We start from the raw sequence: 18,975 nt of genomic DNA on the forward strand, positions 1-18,975 counted from the left end.
TGTTTAAGAAATTCATCAGGCCAGCAAATTCGAGAAAATGAAACGGTAAACATGGGCTAACTTAATGAACTAGTAAATAATCATTTTCAATTAGACTCATAACAACAGAACTATTTCCTTAGGACAGACAGAATATTTATGTATACCAGGAGAGCTAAGCCAAAAACCTAAAGGGATTAAATTCTTTTAAATTATATCATTATAAATTCCACAGTTATCACAGACTTACTACTTGTTCCTTTAGTCTCCCTTGTGGCTATAGGAGGAGGAAACAAGACTGCTGATGATGTCACAACAGAAGTATTTGAAGACGCTGTTAGCTGAGAAACACCACCAAATGAGGGGGAAGATGATCGCTGGTCTCTTCGAGGTGGATGGAGTGCGGTTTGGACCTCTGCCATTACAGGTTCAGGGATGGAAGTGTTTTGGGTCACATTCTGCTGGGATGGAAGAGGAGTTTTGTTTCTTCTTGGCGCTGGCACAGGTCTTGGTCTAAAATAAGATAAAAAGATAAATAAGATAAATCTAGCAACTGTTAAACAGGTCGAAAAAGTAATGTTTGTTCCATTGATCAAAAGCTTTACTTCACTAATCATACCTGGACTCATGTCCTGCACTTGTTGTTACAGCTGAAACAGGAGATGCAACTCTTATGGGTTGTTGCTCTGCTCCAAAAGTACTGCGAGATACTGAGGTAGCACCAACTACAGGCTGCTCTTGAGAAGATTCAGATGTGGCTTCCACCAGGTCAGTTCTAATGTGACGCTGCCGTGATGGGTGCTTGTGGTACAATTCAACACATGGTCCGCAAAATGTATCTTTGCAGTCTTTGCAAAACTTTGTTGCAATGGACTCTCCACATACACGACATTCAAAGTTAGTTTGAACCACAGCACCATGATTAGATGGGAGTAGGCCATCTTCTGCATCCTCATATTCAGAGTCTCCTTCACTCTCTATATTCCTGTCAGCTAAAGCCTGTGTCTCTTGGTTACACTGAATTGTAGTCTTGCATTCCTTAAAGTTAATTACAGAGAATCAGTCCTTCTGAGTTATCAAGCAGATGTAATGGAACAGATTTCTGTTCTTGTCACCCTGATCATGTGTAACAAGACCACTAGTTTTCAACATTGCTCACTATGCACTGTATTTGATACTTTGTCAGCTAGTAGGGTTGCTTCTTTATTCACTTCCTCACAGACACAGCACCACAGCTTCTTTACAAACTAAGCTGCTTCATCCTACTTGTGAAATAATACTCTACTTCCACTAACCGTGAACCAATATTCTTAACCCAATAACCAAGACAATGGTTGTTTTAGACTAAACATTGCAATGAGTGATTACTCCAATCACTAAATTGCATGACAATCCATTACCTGGAATGCAGTGTCTGACACTTGCAAACTGCAGACCGCAGACCTCAGACTAACTTTAACTCCCAAAAAAAGCTAACCATGTCAAAATGGGTACTTAACCCTAATCACTAAGCTGATGATTTAACCCTAACCATAACCCTATAATTGTCTTTGATAGCATCAGAGACTACAATCCATCAGAATAATCTTCAAATGATTTCTCTAGTTTACTTTATACACTCCACAAAGAGTTTCAATTAATTATTACAGAAAGATATCCAAATAAGTTTTAACGTTATTACTCACGAAAAACGACACAGAACACAATATATGGGCCAAGTTGGACAGGGAATATGCCAGCAAGGCTTGGATGAAACCACAGACTGGAGGAACTGGATGAGGGGCCTCGGCAAATGTGGCCACACCGAGGGGGTGCTGCAAGGCGGGCATGGTGGCTGGGGTAATGTCCTGGGGCCAAGTTAACCCAGTCCAGCAGTAGAACAACATCCCTACTCCCTGACGAGGCTTCAGCACAGGGACGAAGGGGTGCCGCAGGCAGCAATTCCCCTCCCCTAATTTGTTACATGCCTTATGGATTAACCTTGTAAGAATTTACAGCAAGAGATAGATGCAAAGACCAGAGTAAGAAAAATTATGAAGTACATGGGAGGGAGGGAGGGATAACCTCTGAAAATAGGGAATACTCCATGCGACAAAGGCAGAAATGAAATGCCTCCGGATTGCAGGACATGTGGCTACAAAGAGGCCACCAAATGATAGGAGCCGGACACGGAGATAGAGGGCTCAAAGGTTATTGCTCGTAAACATTAAATTTAATTTTATACTAAAATATCATAAGATGGGCAAAGGTCTTAAAAAATTATACTGGTTGAAAAAAATTCATACCAAAAACAAAATTAAACCACAACATATACACGTATGTCAACAATAAATAAAGGTACTTGTATGCAAAGTTCGCTTATCTTTGAGCTGTACTGTAGGTCTAGTTGTGACTCTTAAAGTTTCGCCATCAAGATTTTGGCCTTTGAAAATTCCTTGGCTGTGGGTTTTAACTGTTCAGTCTGTTTTTTCCAATCTTCCATTTCTGTGCAGAAATCTGCTTCATTCAACCACCGCGCATTTAAGTACCCAGGTATGTTTTATACGATTAACTTTTAGTGTCCTATGTACTTCTGTTCATAAATTTATGTAATTATTATCCAACTGTATTAGTTATTGTACAGAAAACACACAAAACGAGTACAAATATTCCACAATATTGTACAGTTAGTTATTGTACACTTGGTTATTGTACAATAGAGAACGGGTTTGACTAGTTTAGTTGCTGTCACACATTCTCGGTTGTTTACAATTCACTTGCTAGAAATTTAGTGCAAAAATGTTGGATAAATGAATATTTATTAGATGTTTTGCTGTGTAGTATCGCTGAGTATTTTTACTTGTTGTTTGCATTTTGATGAGCCCAACTCGTAAAAATACTCAGCGACACTACACACCAAAACATCTCATAAGATATATATAATTATTTAATATAACCTAACAGAGCCTGAACCAAATGCAAAATAACATGTCGGGATGAGTTGGCATCAACTGCTTGCATGGTCTATTGCTAGTAGAAGAGGCCAGGGTACAAAAGTAGTTTGAACAGGTTTCAAATTATCTTGTTAAGTGAGTGTTTTCAGAAGTTTTCTTTTTCTAAATGTAGTTTTGTTTAATATAAAGAAGTATCCTCAACTCAACAAAAAACAAAAAAGGAAATTGCATTATAATCACTAATTCACTTATGCACATTCGCCTGGGCATCCTTTGTGCCGAAATGAAGTGTGTTCTTTGTGTTCAATGAACATTAAACTATTTTCACTGTTTTTGCACCAGTACAATTAAAATTGTACCAGTTCAAACTATTTTGTACCAGTTCAATATATTCTGTACCAGTTCAAAAACAAATTGTACCAAAGTGCAAATTGAACTACAACATATACACTGTACCTTTCCTTCTGGAGGACTCAGAGGTTCTCTTCCTCTATGCCTCCTTGCTGCTGGTATTGGCGACTGATTCCTTCTCTCTGTTGGAGATGTAAAAGGTTGCACGGTGGATGATCTTGAGGCTGCTACAACAGCTTGTGGTGACCTGAGCAAAGCACTTGTCTCTCTTGGTGGGAAACGCAGTGGTGTTGATGGTGGAAAATCAACCCGCATAAGTACTGGAAGTTGAACTTCATCTTGAGGGATCATTGGGTCAAGTTCATAATGTGGATGATTGTTTACAAGCAGTGCATCAATTTCATACCTAGCAATGAACAAATCTGGTGCCAATTTTTTTAGTCTTTCAACATCAGGCTCTATAACACTTGGAGGGAAGGACACACCATCGTCAATATCCTGGGTATAACCTATCTGGGACAGGATGTCTCGACTACCAATCAATCGCCCAACATGTACTTGGATGAGAGAACTGGTAAATTTTACAGTTCGCCAATATGGAGGACGACTTTCTTTTATCAGATTAGAAGCATATTTTTCCAATATACCCAATCCTTGAGTTAGATGGAGGAAGTGGGATTTTTCCTGAAAAAAAAAAAAAAAGAGGATAAGAACGTTTAACGGTACTTAAGGTAATTCCTTAGTATTGCATTGCGCATCCCTAATGCACACGCTTTTCGCATCATTATATCGCGCACATGAGCACGTGCACATACAAAATATAAGAGATTTCCCTCAAACTAAGCCAGATAGCAAAATAACTGCTCCTTTTCTCTCAAACGAGCACGGTGACCCCCGATTCTTTTTTCAGGAATTTGCTAGGAACAGTCTAATAACGAATATACTTGAAGAAGAAAAAAAGTTTGCTAGTAGAACATGATTTTTTTTTGGAAAACAGTTCCGCACTGGGTGTATTTTGGCCAAGGCGAGGACTTGAAGCTAACCACGGAACTGTCCCAAAAAGTGCACTCAAAGTTCAAACTGTAACACTGAGTGACATAAATACAAATTCGCACCGCAAGAAAGACTTGCAACTGAAGATGATTGATCAAAACGTGTCTGGCAAACTCAAAGGTGTTGTCCATTTTTTAAGAAAAAATAACTTTTGATTATTTTAAAGACTTTTCAAATGATGAAGAATGGTGTTTTCTATTTTGGAATATCTTCTCTTGTTCCAGAGATATTCAAGTTTTTGCTCAAAAATTGATGACATCACAAACTGTACAGTCAAATAACTGTAATGAATTTTAAATTCGAGATTATCTGTGAAAATATTGGATGGGTGTTGTTCAAACTTGGCAGCAGTAATTAACTTCAAGTAAGGCACAAAATGAAATCATTTTTGCCCTTCATGATGACGAAATGAACTCTCAATTTAGTGCAAAAATATTTGGCAATAAAAATAATAAATAATCACTTAAACCGGGAAAAGAAGCATTATAATTTGTGCCATAGTCCAAGGCTGCTGCCTAAGAAAATTTTAAAGGGGCCCTCAGAGCTAAACGCTGTGAACTTAGGAGCCCAACATATGAAGTGAGAGGTGTTGCTGTGAAAAATTAAGGCGCCCAGAGCTATTCTTTGGGAGCCCCAGGCTACCGGGCTCCTGTTAGGCAACAGCCCTGTAGTCATTAACGATTTTTGCATTGAGAAGAATATTCACTGACACCAATAAAATAGCGAAGTTAACAACTTCCTGGTACAAGCACGGCAGCAGCTCAACCCAGATGAGCTGGTATATTTGATATACAGCTGTAAGATGGAGCTCCTGCCCATCGTAACACTGTTAATCTTGCAGCAACACTCACATTTAGAAAAATACAAAGTACATGACATGTTGCCGTTTAAATTTTTCAACCTAGTCCAATTTTGATTTTTGATATTTTGTTCAACATTGATCACTATCACAAGATTTCGGATACAAAGGAAAATGTTACTTTCACTCTTCCGCCATTGGGAAGGCGTTGATTAACCCACTGATCCAGGTGGGAGCGAGACAATTTTACTCGTCAACAGGGGGTGTCCTAGTGCGTTTGACGTGTCAATAAGTTAAGTAAAATTCAAGCTGGTTATAATGGGGTTTTAAACCAGTTTATTATTGTTCATCCTAAGTTCTGGATGACATCAAGGAGATCCATGCAAAAGTTTCCTTTCATTCACAGAGGAAGAAGCCAAGCAGGGTATCATTCAATCACTCTTTTACTTGTCCTTAGCCTGAACATCATGAATTAAATAGAACGTTTCATCTCGAGCCATTGTCACAAACACTGTTCAAATCAAGACACCTTTTGTACCAACCTGGTTTGCCTCAAGAACTCTCCATATATCAAGCTCTGCATATTTGTGCTCCATAGCCACATCTATATTAAGGATTGGTGCACACAAATCCACCAGTCTGTTCATTGTAGGATCTGTTAAATCATGGTATTCTTGAACAAAAGCCTCCCTTCTTTGGCTTAAAACAATTCGCTTTTCTTCCTCACTAAGGCTCATTGCTCCTCCTGATGTACCATCAGGATTTCTTCTCCTTCGCACAGTTATAAGTGCATGGGGCCTAGAATTTCGATCTGACTCTTCTTGTGATCCTGAGAAGTAATTTTAATCTTAGTTCTGACAGTGGCAACAGCACATAAGCATTCATCAACATACCCAGGGAGTTAGGATTAATGAGGCATAAGGGATTGTTCACAAAAACGTGTTTGGGAAGGGTAGGGGAGAGACTGATGAGAACTTGGGGGATCCCCCCAAATTATTATTATTATAGGTAAAAAGGGGGTGTTTGAAAAATACATGTATAAGCACTCTCAAGGGGGGGTTACCTTAAATAATGAAAACAACAATTGTCATTAGTCAATGCAAACACAATTTTCAACAAAATAATAAATTATAATACTCAAGAGTGTAAAATGGGGTTGACAGCATAACATGCAACTGTAGAATGAGAGTAAAAGATGTAAATGCTCTATAACACTCACTTTGCATTGGGGAAATCATCTCTGAAGTATGATAACTTCTAGCATCAGATCTTGACACAGTAGAAGTAGTCCTGTGAGATACAACCATACCATCTACTGTATCACGAGGTGCATTCATCGCACCATGTGGACCCCAAACAATATCTTGGACATCATGACCAGCAGGTGGAGCATTTTGAAGGGACTCAACCACTGTTCCAGAGAAATTATTTCCCTGAGTGATTCCTGTGTTTCTTTCATATTGTGAATAGTAATTTCTTTGGCTTGAATAACGTTCATTTGCCATGTTTGTTTTCTTTGAGAACTGGGAGTGTTGTTCTAGCCAGAATCCCTCTCAAACTTGTATAGAAGGTTCATGCCTACCTAAAATGGATTATTAAAATAAGATTTCTTGCAGAACGATGAGGGCACTGTGTCTTTTCACATATATGCTTCCTCTTAAGTTCAGCTTTCAACCATGGGATTCACTTCTCACTGCTTCCAGGAGGGAGCTTACGAAAGGACAACGATGAAGGCTATGAGAATGTTGTCTAAAAAGATAATTTCATGTTATTGTAATAATTTCACGATCACTCCATGTCATTCAGTGAAAAGTGGGTATCAAAATTTCAGGAATAAAATTGATATCAATGGTGTGGATGTCTGGCTACTGGTTCTGCTAGCCAATAATTATAGTTATTCTGGCAGCCACCCAGCCAATACTCTTTTTAAATTTATGTTAATCAATAACGTTGTACTGGTAAATAAGGCAAGAGAGAGTACAAATAAATTGTTGTTGTTGTTGCTTGGAGAGAAATTGCAAATATGATTATCGTCAGCTGCTCGCATCCTCAACATAACCTCAAATTTGGTCAATTCTCAGTGTTGTAAGGACAAGAACAGCAAAGAAATGTACTTAAATGTAAAATGCACATATGTGTGGGTCATGCAAAATCACTGTTCTTGTTTGTTAAGCCTGTTGTTTCATGGCATTCTTGAAGCTGTTGTCGTTGACCTTGCATAAGCTCCCTAATGATGTTTGAAATCACAGTTTGCTGGCTGATAACCCAGTGACTCCTAACCGCCCTATTGACGAGTAAAATTGTCTCAGGTTACACAGAGTAAAAGTAGTCTCACTCCCAGGAGTCAATGGCTTTTAAAAGAAAAGATGTATGATATTTTTTCTTTAAGTGACTTGGAAAAACTCTGAGTGCTCCTTTGCAGGAGTCAAACCTAGGACCTCCCGATTACTATTTCGGATGCTAGACTACCACTGAACTATGGGAGGGCCATTAAAGTAGGCCATTAAGGGAGCTCATAGAGCTTGTTACCCTCCAAGCAGAGTCTCTTTCGATCTTTCTAGAAAAATCGGGAAGAGTCCGAAGGAGACTCTGCCAGCTGCCTCGACTTTCTTTGATTTGCCACTCGTCCAAAGAAATGGATGAGTCAGTCCAGCTTCGACTTGTCAAAACCTGTTTTTTAATTTTTGTGCATCATCAATCACCACGTGTTCCCGGTATTTTTTTAAAATTTACAAAAGTGTGGCAACTTTCTAAATTCCCATGAGTATTCCTCCGTATGTTGGTTACAAAAACTAGTCTGATTCCCTGCTAGCAGAGGTCTCTTTTCTTTTGCGTTCCTTTGGCTGACAAGTACAGGAAAAAAGACCTCTGCTGAAACTCAATTTGATCCAACCGCCGTCCACAACTTTGGACAACACTCCTCAAACCGCATCCCTCATGATATGTTTGCTGAATGTGACCTGAGCCTGCTGCATCCTGCACATTCCTTAACAGTCATTGCACTGTTGTCAAGTGAGCCCACACAACATGACAGAATTGAATATAGAAAATTTGTGCGGTAAACAGACCACTCAACTTAAAGTACTGATCATAAATCCCAATGGCCGTATTGAGTCGCACTGTTCTTTCGACAACAAAACAAACGCGATCATTTTAAACTGTTTGCAAACATGACCATGAAGCATTCTCACGTGTGCCAAGAGCTCGTGGAATCTTTGTGAAAGTGGAATCATATGAGGGATCATCTAACATTTGATTGATGTGTGTACTTCTCTCAACCAATCCATTTTTCCTGCATACTGGTGTGCGGACTATTCAAAAACCCATGGTTTTTATACAGGTGATATTTCAAAGTCCTCCTCCCCATTCGGCTTGCGGCTTTGCCGCCAAAACTTTATTCCATGCATCCACAATACCGCTACAAAACTTTATTCCGCGTGTCTACAATACCTCCAGCTATGCAGGCTAAAAAGAAAAGAGACCTCTGCTAGCAGGGAACTAGTCTGTCAGTAAAAAAAATGAAATGGCAATTTAAAAGTATGAACTATCTTGAGTTTCCAAGGAAAAGATTCCTTGGTTGTCGTCTGTTTGCCTGAGTTGTTCGAAAATATCCTGACTGTTTGTATTTGTTTTGTGGTTTTGCGGTTACTTGTCATGCATGACTGACACCCAAATACACTTTTTAATGCATGCTCAATACAAAATGTCACTGTGGCTGGCAGAGTCTCCTTCCTCTTCCCGATTTTTCTAGGAAGATCAAAGGAGACTCTGCTCACAGGGTAGGAGCTTGTGGGAGTTAACCTAAACTTGACCATTAGGTCATCTACGTACTCAAAGAGATCTTTGCCAGCAGTATTAAAATTCAGCCATTACAACTAATTGATAATGAAACTTAGCTTTGGATTTCGTTTGGATATGCCTTTGGCAAAATCAACTCCTTGTATAAAACCAGATCGAGATATAACTCTGTTTTTGTGGGTGGTTACCCAGTAGATTAAGAAGGAGGAATAAACACCGCTCTTTTTTACTGCCTCGTCAGTGCTTTATCGACGTGGTAGCTTTTCGTGCTTGATGTTTTGTTTAAACGCAGTCTTCTACACGAATCGAGTAGCTGACATGGAATTGTTAAGGAGTGGGGTGAAATTCTGCATTCCCAAGGAATGAAACTAAAACCCTCTATCACTTTATATTTGGTCAAGCCAAATTCAACACGTCTGCTAATTTAAGTTGTAACGATTTCGAAAAATAAGTCTTAATGTAAACCCCGAGACAAGGCCTAGGGACACACACGCACTTTTTGCACCAATAAGCTTATCATTCTACGATACGAGTCACTTAATGTTTTACGACATTACCCAAATGGTTTAAGCTTGCCATCCACCTTCCTGGTCCGTTTGCAACATATCAATATGCACAGACCATTTTTTTGAATACAGGCCATTGTTCAAGTCACAACTATTCTCGGAAAAACAGCGAACTTCCTTGGGAAAAATCCCTTCATTTTCGTCACGGGGAACTGTCCCCACATTCCTCACATCCTACCAATCAGACAGCTCCATTTTAGTTTTCAGGAAAATCTGTGATCACAGGTTACCCAGGTGGAATTTAAAGTGGCAGTATTGTTTCTTTTGTGCGCTGGACAGCCAATTTAATGAGAACTGAAGCATTCTCTCAGTCGTTACTTTATTTTTCGTTGGGCCTCGTGTCTAGTTTTCTCTTAAATGTCACCTTAACACGCCTAGAGACTTCAGTCTTTGATGAAATTAACACTCCGAACCAGATAGGAGACAAGGAATCTCTGAGGAATGGATCGAGTTTGTGGTGCACTGGTCACAACCGATCTTCTCGCATCTGCAAATTTCGTTTCATGTGTTACGACCCTGCTCAAGACGAGTACTTGTTTCTTCACGGTCCAGAAACAATCATCCATGGCGTTCCTTTAAACCGCTTTGATCCAGCATTACTAGACTTGTCTTCCGTCGATGATCACAACACTCAATACTTTAATTATGTGGACTATCCTTTCCAGGCTTTAGAAAGTTTTCCCAATATCACTTTGGTTAACGATTTCAGCTTGATATTTCATAGATTTAACCCGGGGAATATCATGCATGTTTTTCATGATGATCTCTTACCTATGTATCACACAATGAGGCAGTTTTCACATTCTTCAGATTCAGTTAATTTGGATATTAGATTAGTTCTGATGGAAGGCTGGGAAGAAGGATCATATGTCGAGTTATATAAACTATTTACAAACAGAGAATTGATCCTAAAAAGGGATCTTAAGAAAAAAAATAATCTGACATGCTTTCAGCATGGTGTCATTGGCATATCAAAGTATACAACATGGTATCAATATGGCTTTAAAGAGCCTCAAGGGCCACTGCCTTATATTGCTTTAACGGGTCACTACATGCAACATTTCACAGGGTTCATCAAAAGACAGCTAGGACTAGAAAGTGACTCTTTTAAGTCTATTTCTCCTTATGTTGTTTTATGTTCAAGGGATCACAACCGTTTGATAATCAATGAACTAGACTTGTCATTGGCAATTGCAAGACACCTCAACAAACAGGTCTTTCGAATCAGCATGGTTACACACTCTATCAAAGAGCAAGTCCAGCTGATCAGTAATGCTGATGCTCTTATTGGAATGCATGGCTCAATGTTGATCATGGGGATATTCCTTCCTCCTGGTGCAAGTCTGATTGAACTCTATCCATACGGCATCAACCCAAATAATTACACCCCTTATCGTACCATGGCAGAGCTTCCTGGTATGAGCATTACTTACACATCCTGGAGAAACAAATTTGAAGAAAACACAGTTACATATCCTCATGAAACTCCAGAATCTGGAGGAATTGACCACCTCAGTGAGGAAGAGCAACAGAACATCATCAATACAAAAGAGGTGTCAGCTCATTTATGCTGCAATAATCCTTACTGGCTTTATAGAATTTATCAAGACACTATTGTTGATGTTCATTCATTTCTATCGGTGCTCAAAGCAACCGAAAATTGGCAAAATGTACTATCTAGAAAGCGAGAATTTGCTCATGAACATAGACTTTACCCTGGTAAAGTTGTCAACATAACATGCCAAATTCCACTGGAAAAAAATGAGGCAGGCTTATGGCTGTCTTGGAAACCACCAAGAAATTTGCCTTATTTAGATGCTCAAGATCTATTTTACGAAGTGTGGATTCAGGAAGTGGGAAGAGATGATTATGTGGCATTTAAACTAAATTTTACAGAGTATGTGTTTAAAGATCACCTGCAAAGTAACACACAGTATTTTGTGTGGATAAGATGTATTGTTGACGAAACTGAAGGTCCTTTTGGAAAGGTTGTAGAATGTATGACACAGTAGTTCCATCAATGCAACCTTTGGAAGTAACAGTGGCCATTTTCTGAAAAATTTTGTTCATGTAGACAATTCTATTCATTAGTTTCTTGAGTCCTTTTAGTCTAGGCTAACAGCTTCGGTAAGAAATGATTCCTCAAATTTCCACAGTAATGTTAGTTCTCTCTGACTTTTCTCTGCAAGTTTCCAGGGGAGATCCCCAAAATAGGTTGGAAATGTAATTGATGGTAATAGTGAAGAATAATTCCAAAAATTTACTGTCGGCTAACAGTTGGCCAACAGTCGGCCGACAGTTGGCCGACAGGTTACCGACAGCCGAATATGGGAGCCATTGTTCACTATTGCCAAATTGATGACAAGGCTCTTTGGCATTGATGTGTGAAATTGGTATTATTGTAAAATATTTTGGCATCTACCTTATTATAGGAAATTAACGCTCCATGAAATTAAGGTATTGGAAATTAATGCGACTTAAATTAACGCAAATTTAATGGAAAACGACTTTCGAATAAAGAAAATTAACACGAAAGAGGAGAATTTCATAATAAAGGAAATTAACGCGATTAAATACGCGAAATCAAAAGAGAAGATATTGACATCACTCCTGATAGCGACAACCATGAAGATGAACTCGAAATGTTGTAAACCCTTGCCCTAGCTTTTGTGAAAGATGAAAAACTAAGGGTAAATGGAAAGAAAGAAAGCTTGTAGTTAATGTTTTTTAGGTGTCAAGAATGTCTGGACAGTTTCCAAAATTGGGGTTAAGATACTGGAAATTAAGAGCGCGGAAATTAACGCTGCACTTAATTAACGTCGCGGAAATTAACGCTCAACAAAATTAACGCAACTGAAATTAACGTGAATTTTAACGATTTGCGTTAATTTCCTATAATAAGGTATTTCATTGGTATTTTTAACATTTGCATGTTTTAAGTTCACCTGTTTCATGGAGTGCTCGTAGTTGCTCAGGAAAGCATCCTACCGGTCCGGGTTGAAATCCTAGCTCGTGGGCTCCAAAGTTCACTCATCTTTCCATTTATTTGTGGTGGGTAAAAAAAAAAAGAGTACCAGTATCACTGGGGACAAGTTGTACATGAGATGGTAGCACCCACCCCTGCCATAAGTTAGGGAATAGAAGCTAAAGAAAAAGGAGCCTTCAGGTTGCCTTTGACTGCTGTTGGCCTTCTTGTCTTGTCTTGTAACAGATAAGTTATTCTGTTGTTAAAGCCATTGTTTACCAATTTTGTTCTCAAGAAAAGTAATTTGCTTCCTGCATGGGTGGACTTGTGTTTCCCATGACATGACCTCATGTAATTCATCCAATGAACCTAAAATACATGTACATGAAGCATGTCTTATGGGTGAGACAGTCCTTACAAAATACGTGGGAAATTCTTGGGTTAGAATTTGACCTTGAAGTTGCATGTCAGTAAAGAACCAAGATTTTAAAAACCTGTTGGCCTTTAATATCCCATTGAGACCCTTACGTAAGGACCTGTTTTAAGCTAAAATTTTAGAGCAGGATTTGATCATAACTGCTCAAAATGAAGAGACGCAACTTACTTTAACTCTACTGAAAGGACAGCAATCTCTCATGAAAGATAAGATGAAGTGAAAGTGTTTGACAAAAACATCTTTTGATCACAGCATCATAACTTTTGCAGTTGCAAGTTTTCTTTAATAAAAATATGAATCTCTTTAAGTTGGATTAAAGGAAACTTCAACAGTACTTCCTACACAAGAAAAAGTACAGAAACATCTAACTGAGGTGTGTCAGAAGCTTTAATGTCCTAGTACTACATGTAATATATACCACTCAGTTTGGATTGCATTCAAAAACATATAAGTGCTCTGACATCACTCAACGTGATTAAACACAATTTCATATTTTTTATACAGCTGTTCATAATCTCAGGTTCGAGTTCTTTTAATCTATGTTTTGTAACTGGCTACATTTATATTTAAGTCTTGCTAATGTGTTTTATTTAATCTACTCAGACTAGTAAATACAATGTATACATTATAGGAAAATGAGCATGATTGCTTCTAGAGGTCTACACAATCTCATTCAACCAATGGGTAAATAAAGAATTGATTGATGTATCTGTCTAACTATCCACAAACTAAAAAGCATGATATTGATTATTTTTTATTTATTAAGTGCTATCTACTGGATAAATCACTGTTTAGAAGATAAGCAAGATAAGTCATAAAGTAGATCACTCTGCTCAAGTGAGACAGCTAAGCGTGAGACAGCGCGAGGCAGCTAGAATCAAATACTTTTCAGGACCTGCCGAAGTTAAATCTTTCTCCAATTTTAGGTCTTTTTCAAAACAAATTTTCACTATAATTTAGTATTTTAAAGAAGCATATTACAAAATGTAGATGAATGTAGTACCGTAAAAGTCCATGTATAAGCCGTACCCGTACATAAGGTGCACCCCCAATTTGGAAGTTCGAATTTTGAAAAAAGAATATAGGAAGTCCCATGATTTATGAGTCAAATGGTCAATGAATCATGAGTCAATGAGACTCACAGTCAATATAGCAATAATTTAAGCCCATTTTTCAGTGATTAGGCCTAAGCACTCTCTGAAATTTTAGCTTTCATTTTATGTGTTAGGGTAACTGCACTAACTCATTGACTCATGACTCATTGATTCATTGACTCATAAATACTTGATACTCGAATATAGACAACAAACTGTGAAGTTCCCATGAAGTGCTGTTAGTGAACAAACAAGGACAAACAAGTATGGTTTCAAAACACTGACAGGGTGGTTGTTATGAGCTTTCATATCGATTTAAGTCTGTAGATGCTCTCTCTATGCGACTTTTTTTTCAAGAATATTTGAGGCAATTGATTGATTGATTGAGTTTTATGAATATTAATTAGGCCTTAGAAAACTCTAACCTCAGATGTTTCCGTAGATATTAGCCGCACCCCCAATTTTTGATTGAAATTTTGAGAAAAATGTGCGGTTTATACATGGACTTTTATGGTAATAATGTAGATACAGTGTAAATGTCAAATGTATTATGATAATTTCTCCTAATATACCTTGTAAGTATTTTTTTTACAACCTGAGGATCGAAGCCAAGTACATGCAGCAACTGTGTGCTCAGTCACCACAAGATGCCATATGTACAGATTGTCTCAAGATTGACAAAGTTATTATACGACAAAAGTTGACAAAATGTTACAATGATATTATTGATGCACAGATGGCCTCAAGATTGACAAAGTTATTATAAGAGCAAAATTGATGAATGTCACAATTGATGCAACTTGTTTGATTGTAAGAGGAAAGCCATATGTCTTTGAACCTAATTGGAATGTTTCCACCAACTTGAAAAATCTCTGCCATTCCATCTCGTCACCCTGAAGCTTACCAGTGGAATACAAATAATTGAGATGCTGTGACACATGTGACAATGCTTTGGTGATTCTAGCAACACTCCAGAGAAGGCGCATTGACAACAGAAGCCATATGCAAGTTCTGACAAATGTCCACCAATGAGACGAGTTTACTTTTCTAAATTGCTGAGGTAAGCTAAGAATGGCTCCTACATGGGTAATTACATTAGCAACAGCAAAACTGCTAATAATGTAATGAATGGCTGAAACAGCCCTGCAATAACTTCAATTCTTCCAACAATGTTGGAAAGGTGTTTACAAGCTTCAGAAGCATTAAATTTAGGTCTACCTGGAACACCAATTGTCCCAACTGATGTTCCTGACACATCTACTGAAGAAGAATCCAGTGGATTCCAGAAATCACCTTTGAGGCTTTGATCTGGATCAGAAGGATCTGGAGTTCTTTGGGGTGCATTAACTCGCTGTGAATCAGTTTCAAATAGCAGAACAATGTCTTTTCCAGTCTCAAACGAATCCATGAAAAGAAATCCAATTATGATGCTTGCAACTGCTCTAAGAGGACTGAAAATGGCACGTTTTCGGACTGGATTTCGTTCAGTGGGTCTGTTCAACAGAAATGGACTGTCTCCAAACATACACATGAAACTGATTACATCTCGAACGGTCAATCGGCTAATGAGGATGAAGGAATAAGCAACAAAACCTGTTATGTACATAGCCATTACCCAAAAGGAACAATAAAGCACGAGCCACAAAGTAGGATCAATCTTTATGATTGTAGATTGGTTTTCATTTAGTGTGCCTGCAAAACCGTTTCCCTTGGAAACCAATTGAAAAATCACGTACGCAGTCCACTGGTATATCTCCAATACAAAAGGATAGAGGCAATTTTTGATCGCAGCTTTCCTGAGCCATGAGGGTCTTTGAGACTCGTGCCACGACATTTCCTGATCAGATTCCACGAATCCTTCCAACATAGACTTCCTCGAAAGTCGCCTTTCCAGCAGCTTGTTGAATGCTGACGAAGTGTAAACGTAAAATCCAGACACCAGGGCAATTAGGGGAACGATGTAAATGGAGAATTGGATCCACGTGTCTATTGTCGTACGAACAAAGACGCCTACTATCGCCACAAATGTCATCCCCGCAAGCAGAATCGTGAAAATGACTCCACCAAGCAAGGAGCACGCAGACGAATGAAGCCTCTTGCCAGGTCCAAAGAGAATTGAAATAAACAACAGGGGCGACAAAGCTCGAGCATAGGAATTTTTTTCAACGACAGAAGCACTTGAAAGGGGCATTGTTTTAGCAACGACCACAATTGCGGCAATTTGGCGATGTGGACATGTAAACGATGTTATGTTCGATGTGACTTTTCCGAGGAAACCTGAAGTGGAGAGTTTGAAGTTAGATACTCAAAGTGATACTATAACTGACAGAAGTGCCACTTATCTCTCTTTCCTTTACGAAAAATCGTTGTCGTGGATTTAAAATGCAATTGGTTTCTTTGTTTTCCAAGGAGGTGTGATCATGCTTTTGCCACAACAATAGCAGGTTGTTGACACCCCTCCCACCCACACAACTGAACAGCACAAGACAATGGAAATTAGATGTTACGTTGTTCATAATTCCCCTCCTTGGACTATTAACATTTCAAATGGATTTGTATACGTAAACGAGCGTCTGATTAAATTTAAAAGGAAACAGAAAAAAACATTTTGACAACGGCGCTGTCAACTTTATTTTAATTCATTAGTTGATCAAAGTCTGTTTTAATAATGCACAACAGATTTCGATCTAAAGTTTGTTTCAGAGGACATTTCAATAAGGCCTGACAGTAACACCGAGAAAGATTTCACAGTTTCCACTTACTCTTGCTCTCTCGAGTATGATTTACCCATCCACCCTCCAACCTTTTTCTCCCTTGGAATGAGTGGGTCTTCATATTAAAACCTCAGGTATTTCACTCGTTCGGCCTGGATGAACATGAAATATTACTCCACGAAAAAGTATGATCGTTATTTTTTCTTTAAAAAGCATCCGACAAGACGATAAGAAAAGTGTTTTTAAAATAGAAATTTACATCGAAAGAACGTTTAGTTGCGTGACGTGTAGTGGCGCGTGCCTTCGCGAAATCCCCTTGGGATAGACGGTTACTTATCATTTGGCGCGAGTGACAGCGAACCTTTTTGGCGACAAAATGTACATGTGTGAAAAATAAAACTGATTAGCTAAAGATAATGTCTCGAACGATTCAAAACAACTTAAACGAAAGGTATCACACATGTTTGTCGAGAGAAAGTTAGCGGCCAATACATCAACACAGCTGAAGTCGGAGTGGGTTTTAAAAAGGGCGGGAAAATACTGCCAAATAAGGTACAAAGTCAGTTCAATTGATGTTGTAATTGACAGCTGACGCGCTGTCGTCATGCGAACATCATTCTTCGCCTTGCTATATTTGGCACTCGTTTTTCCCGCCATTTCATGTTTATGCTGCGTTTCACATTATTGTCGCTGAGGAAAGGAAACAAAAATGGCGAGCTCTAGCGATGATGAAGAGGCTAGCAATTCGCTGCGATATGAACATCTCTGCCGAGATCTTAATATGGACGAAGATACTAGTAGTGAAGCGTGGTCGTCTTATCAGAGATAAGCACGAACTACACGTTAGAGGTAAGAGTTCCAGCTACCTTTGTGAGCGTTCGTTTGTTATTCGTCTGCGGCGTTTACGTTTCTTCGACCGCTAGCCGTTTTTGGTATTGCGATCTGGTGTTTTTGTCTGTATAACTTTTAGTAATCTGACCTTTCTTTTTAAGGGGGATAGCCTACATTGGCTGGCAATGTGCTTTATACGTCGCTTGCCGCAGAAGCGTTGTTCCGACCGTTGATAGCTCGGGGACCGTCGAAGGCAATTGTGTCTCGCTTACACGATTGTTAAGGGCAGCAAAATTGAGGTTGGTTTCTTCCGAACTTTTTGAGATCATTGAAGATTTCATTTTCTGAGTGCCATTTGATATTAACCAGTAACGTTTTCGATTTTGCCATATTTTCTACAGTCTGATACAGTTCTTCAGTAAGATGAAAAAATGGTTGGATATGTCAAACGCTGCCGGAGACTTTCGGAAGAAAATCGAACTCCTGGAGAGAAACTTTCACGTCTCTACAGTCATTTTCAAGAAGTACGACCCTTTTTTTGGAGATCTTTAAAGATCCTCGTGAGGAAAACGCAAAGACTCAAAGAGGTCGAAAATCAAGGTAAATACATAAAATTTCGCGCGGCTTTTGTAAACAAAATTGTTAAATAATAACGTGACGAGCTTGGCGTATCGAATGTAAAGCCCTACGGAGCAATTGACCTCGCAATTTACAGGCCCTCGTTCGTTTTGTGTGATATAATGGATTTATGTTACAATTTTCTGCCGACTACCGGCATTGTTAGATGTTTCAGCTGTAAACATGTGATATTCAATTAGAAACTCGTGGCGTATGCACTGTTTTATCCGCAGGAAACAACCCTGCAGTGTCGGAGATGTCTTCGCGTTCTGCTGGACTTTGTATATTCAGGCGAAAGGTGAGACCCTAAGGTGGTGTTCTGTCGATTTTAACTTGAATTGCCGTTTTTAAACCAGGAATAGGAAAAAACAAGCACCGCTCTACCAGTATTGATACTCTCTCACCCCTTTGTTCTGCACTTATGTATTGGCGCGAAATTTTATGAAAATCACATGTGACGGTTCGTTTGCAAATTGTCTGTTGTAGAACAGGTATTTTAGTGTACCTTGTGATAATGAATTGCCTTGTTATCGTAATGCAAATTCTACAAAGATTTTGGCTTCTGCTGCGCGAGTTGGATTTTTTTCGAACAAAATGTTCGAAACCTGCAGGTTAGCCTAACGTGACAAGTTGTTCATGAGCTTGCACAATGAAGTCTTTAAAGGAAAAAGGCTTTTCCTCTTAATAGTATTCGTCTTTAAACGGAATTTCACTTCTCGGCTGGGATAGCTTTTTCTTCAAGTTGTTAAGCGGTCAGAGAGAGGTAAGAGGTTGTGTCTAGTTCTTCGTGAAAATTTTGGAACTTTTGTGTAATCAATATTATCCAGAGAAGTCGCTT

General features: G+C 38.8%; 2 protein-coding genes and 2 pseudogenes across 2 annotated transcripts in view; 2 read left to right on the forward strand and 2 right to left on the reverse strand.

The window, feature by feature from the left end:
• The window catches only part of LOC138012650 (E3 ubiquitin-protein ligase RNF31-like), a 46,121-nt gene extending 36,485 nt beyond the window's left edge, over nt 1-9,636 (reverse strand). Inside the window, exons 1-6 of the mRNA XM_068859480.1 lie at nt 9,471-9,636; nt 6,335-6,697; nt 5,658-5,944; nt 3,369-3,947; nt 599-1,017; nt 230-492 (exon numbers count right to left, since the gene is read on the reverse strand). Coding sequence (XP_068715581.1) covers nt 230-492; nt 599-1,017; nt 3,369-3,947; nt 5,658-5,944; nt 6,335-6,620 — 1,834 coding nt within the window. The 5' untranslated portion in view covers nt 6,621-6,697; nt 9,471-9,636. The remainder of the gene's footprint in view (nt 1-229; nt 493-598; nt 1,018-3,368; nt 3,948-5,657; nt 5,945-6,334; nt 6,698-9,470) is intronic.
• An 88-nt stretch (nt 9,637-9,724) lies between these two features.
• LOC137996352 (protein O-linked-mannose beta-1,4-N-acetylglucosaminyltransferase 2-like) lies at nt 9,725-12,005 on the forward strand. Its single transcript, XM_068841753.1, has one exon. The coding sequence runs from the start codon at nt 9,767-9,769 to the stop codon at nt 11,489-11,491; it is 1,725 nt and encodes a 574-aa protein (XP_068697854.1). The 5' UTR covers nt 9,725-9,766; the 3' UTR covers nt 11,492-12,005.
• Nucleotides 12,006-14,556: 2,551 nt separating this feature from the next.
• On the reverse strand, nt 14,557-16,879 carry LOC137996364 (uncharacterized; annotated as a pseudogene).
• Nucleotides 16,880-17,363: 484 nt separating this feature from the next.
• The window catches only part of LOC138012659 (retinoblastoma-like protein 1), a 7,379-nt pseudogene continuing 5,767 nt past the window's right edge, over nt 17,364-18,975 (forward strand).

The sequence above is a fragment of the Montipora foliosa genome, chromosome 1 (genome assembly GCF_036669935.1).
Source record: "Montipora foliosa isolate CH-2021 chromosome 1, ASM3666993v2, whole genome shotgun sequence".
Classification (NCBI taxonomy): Eukaryota; Metazoa; Cnidaria; class Anthozoa; order Scleractinia; family Acroporidae; genus Montipora; species Montipora foliosa.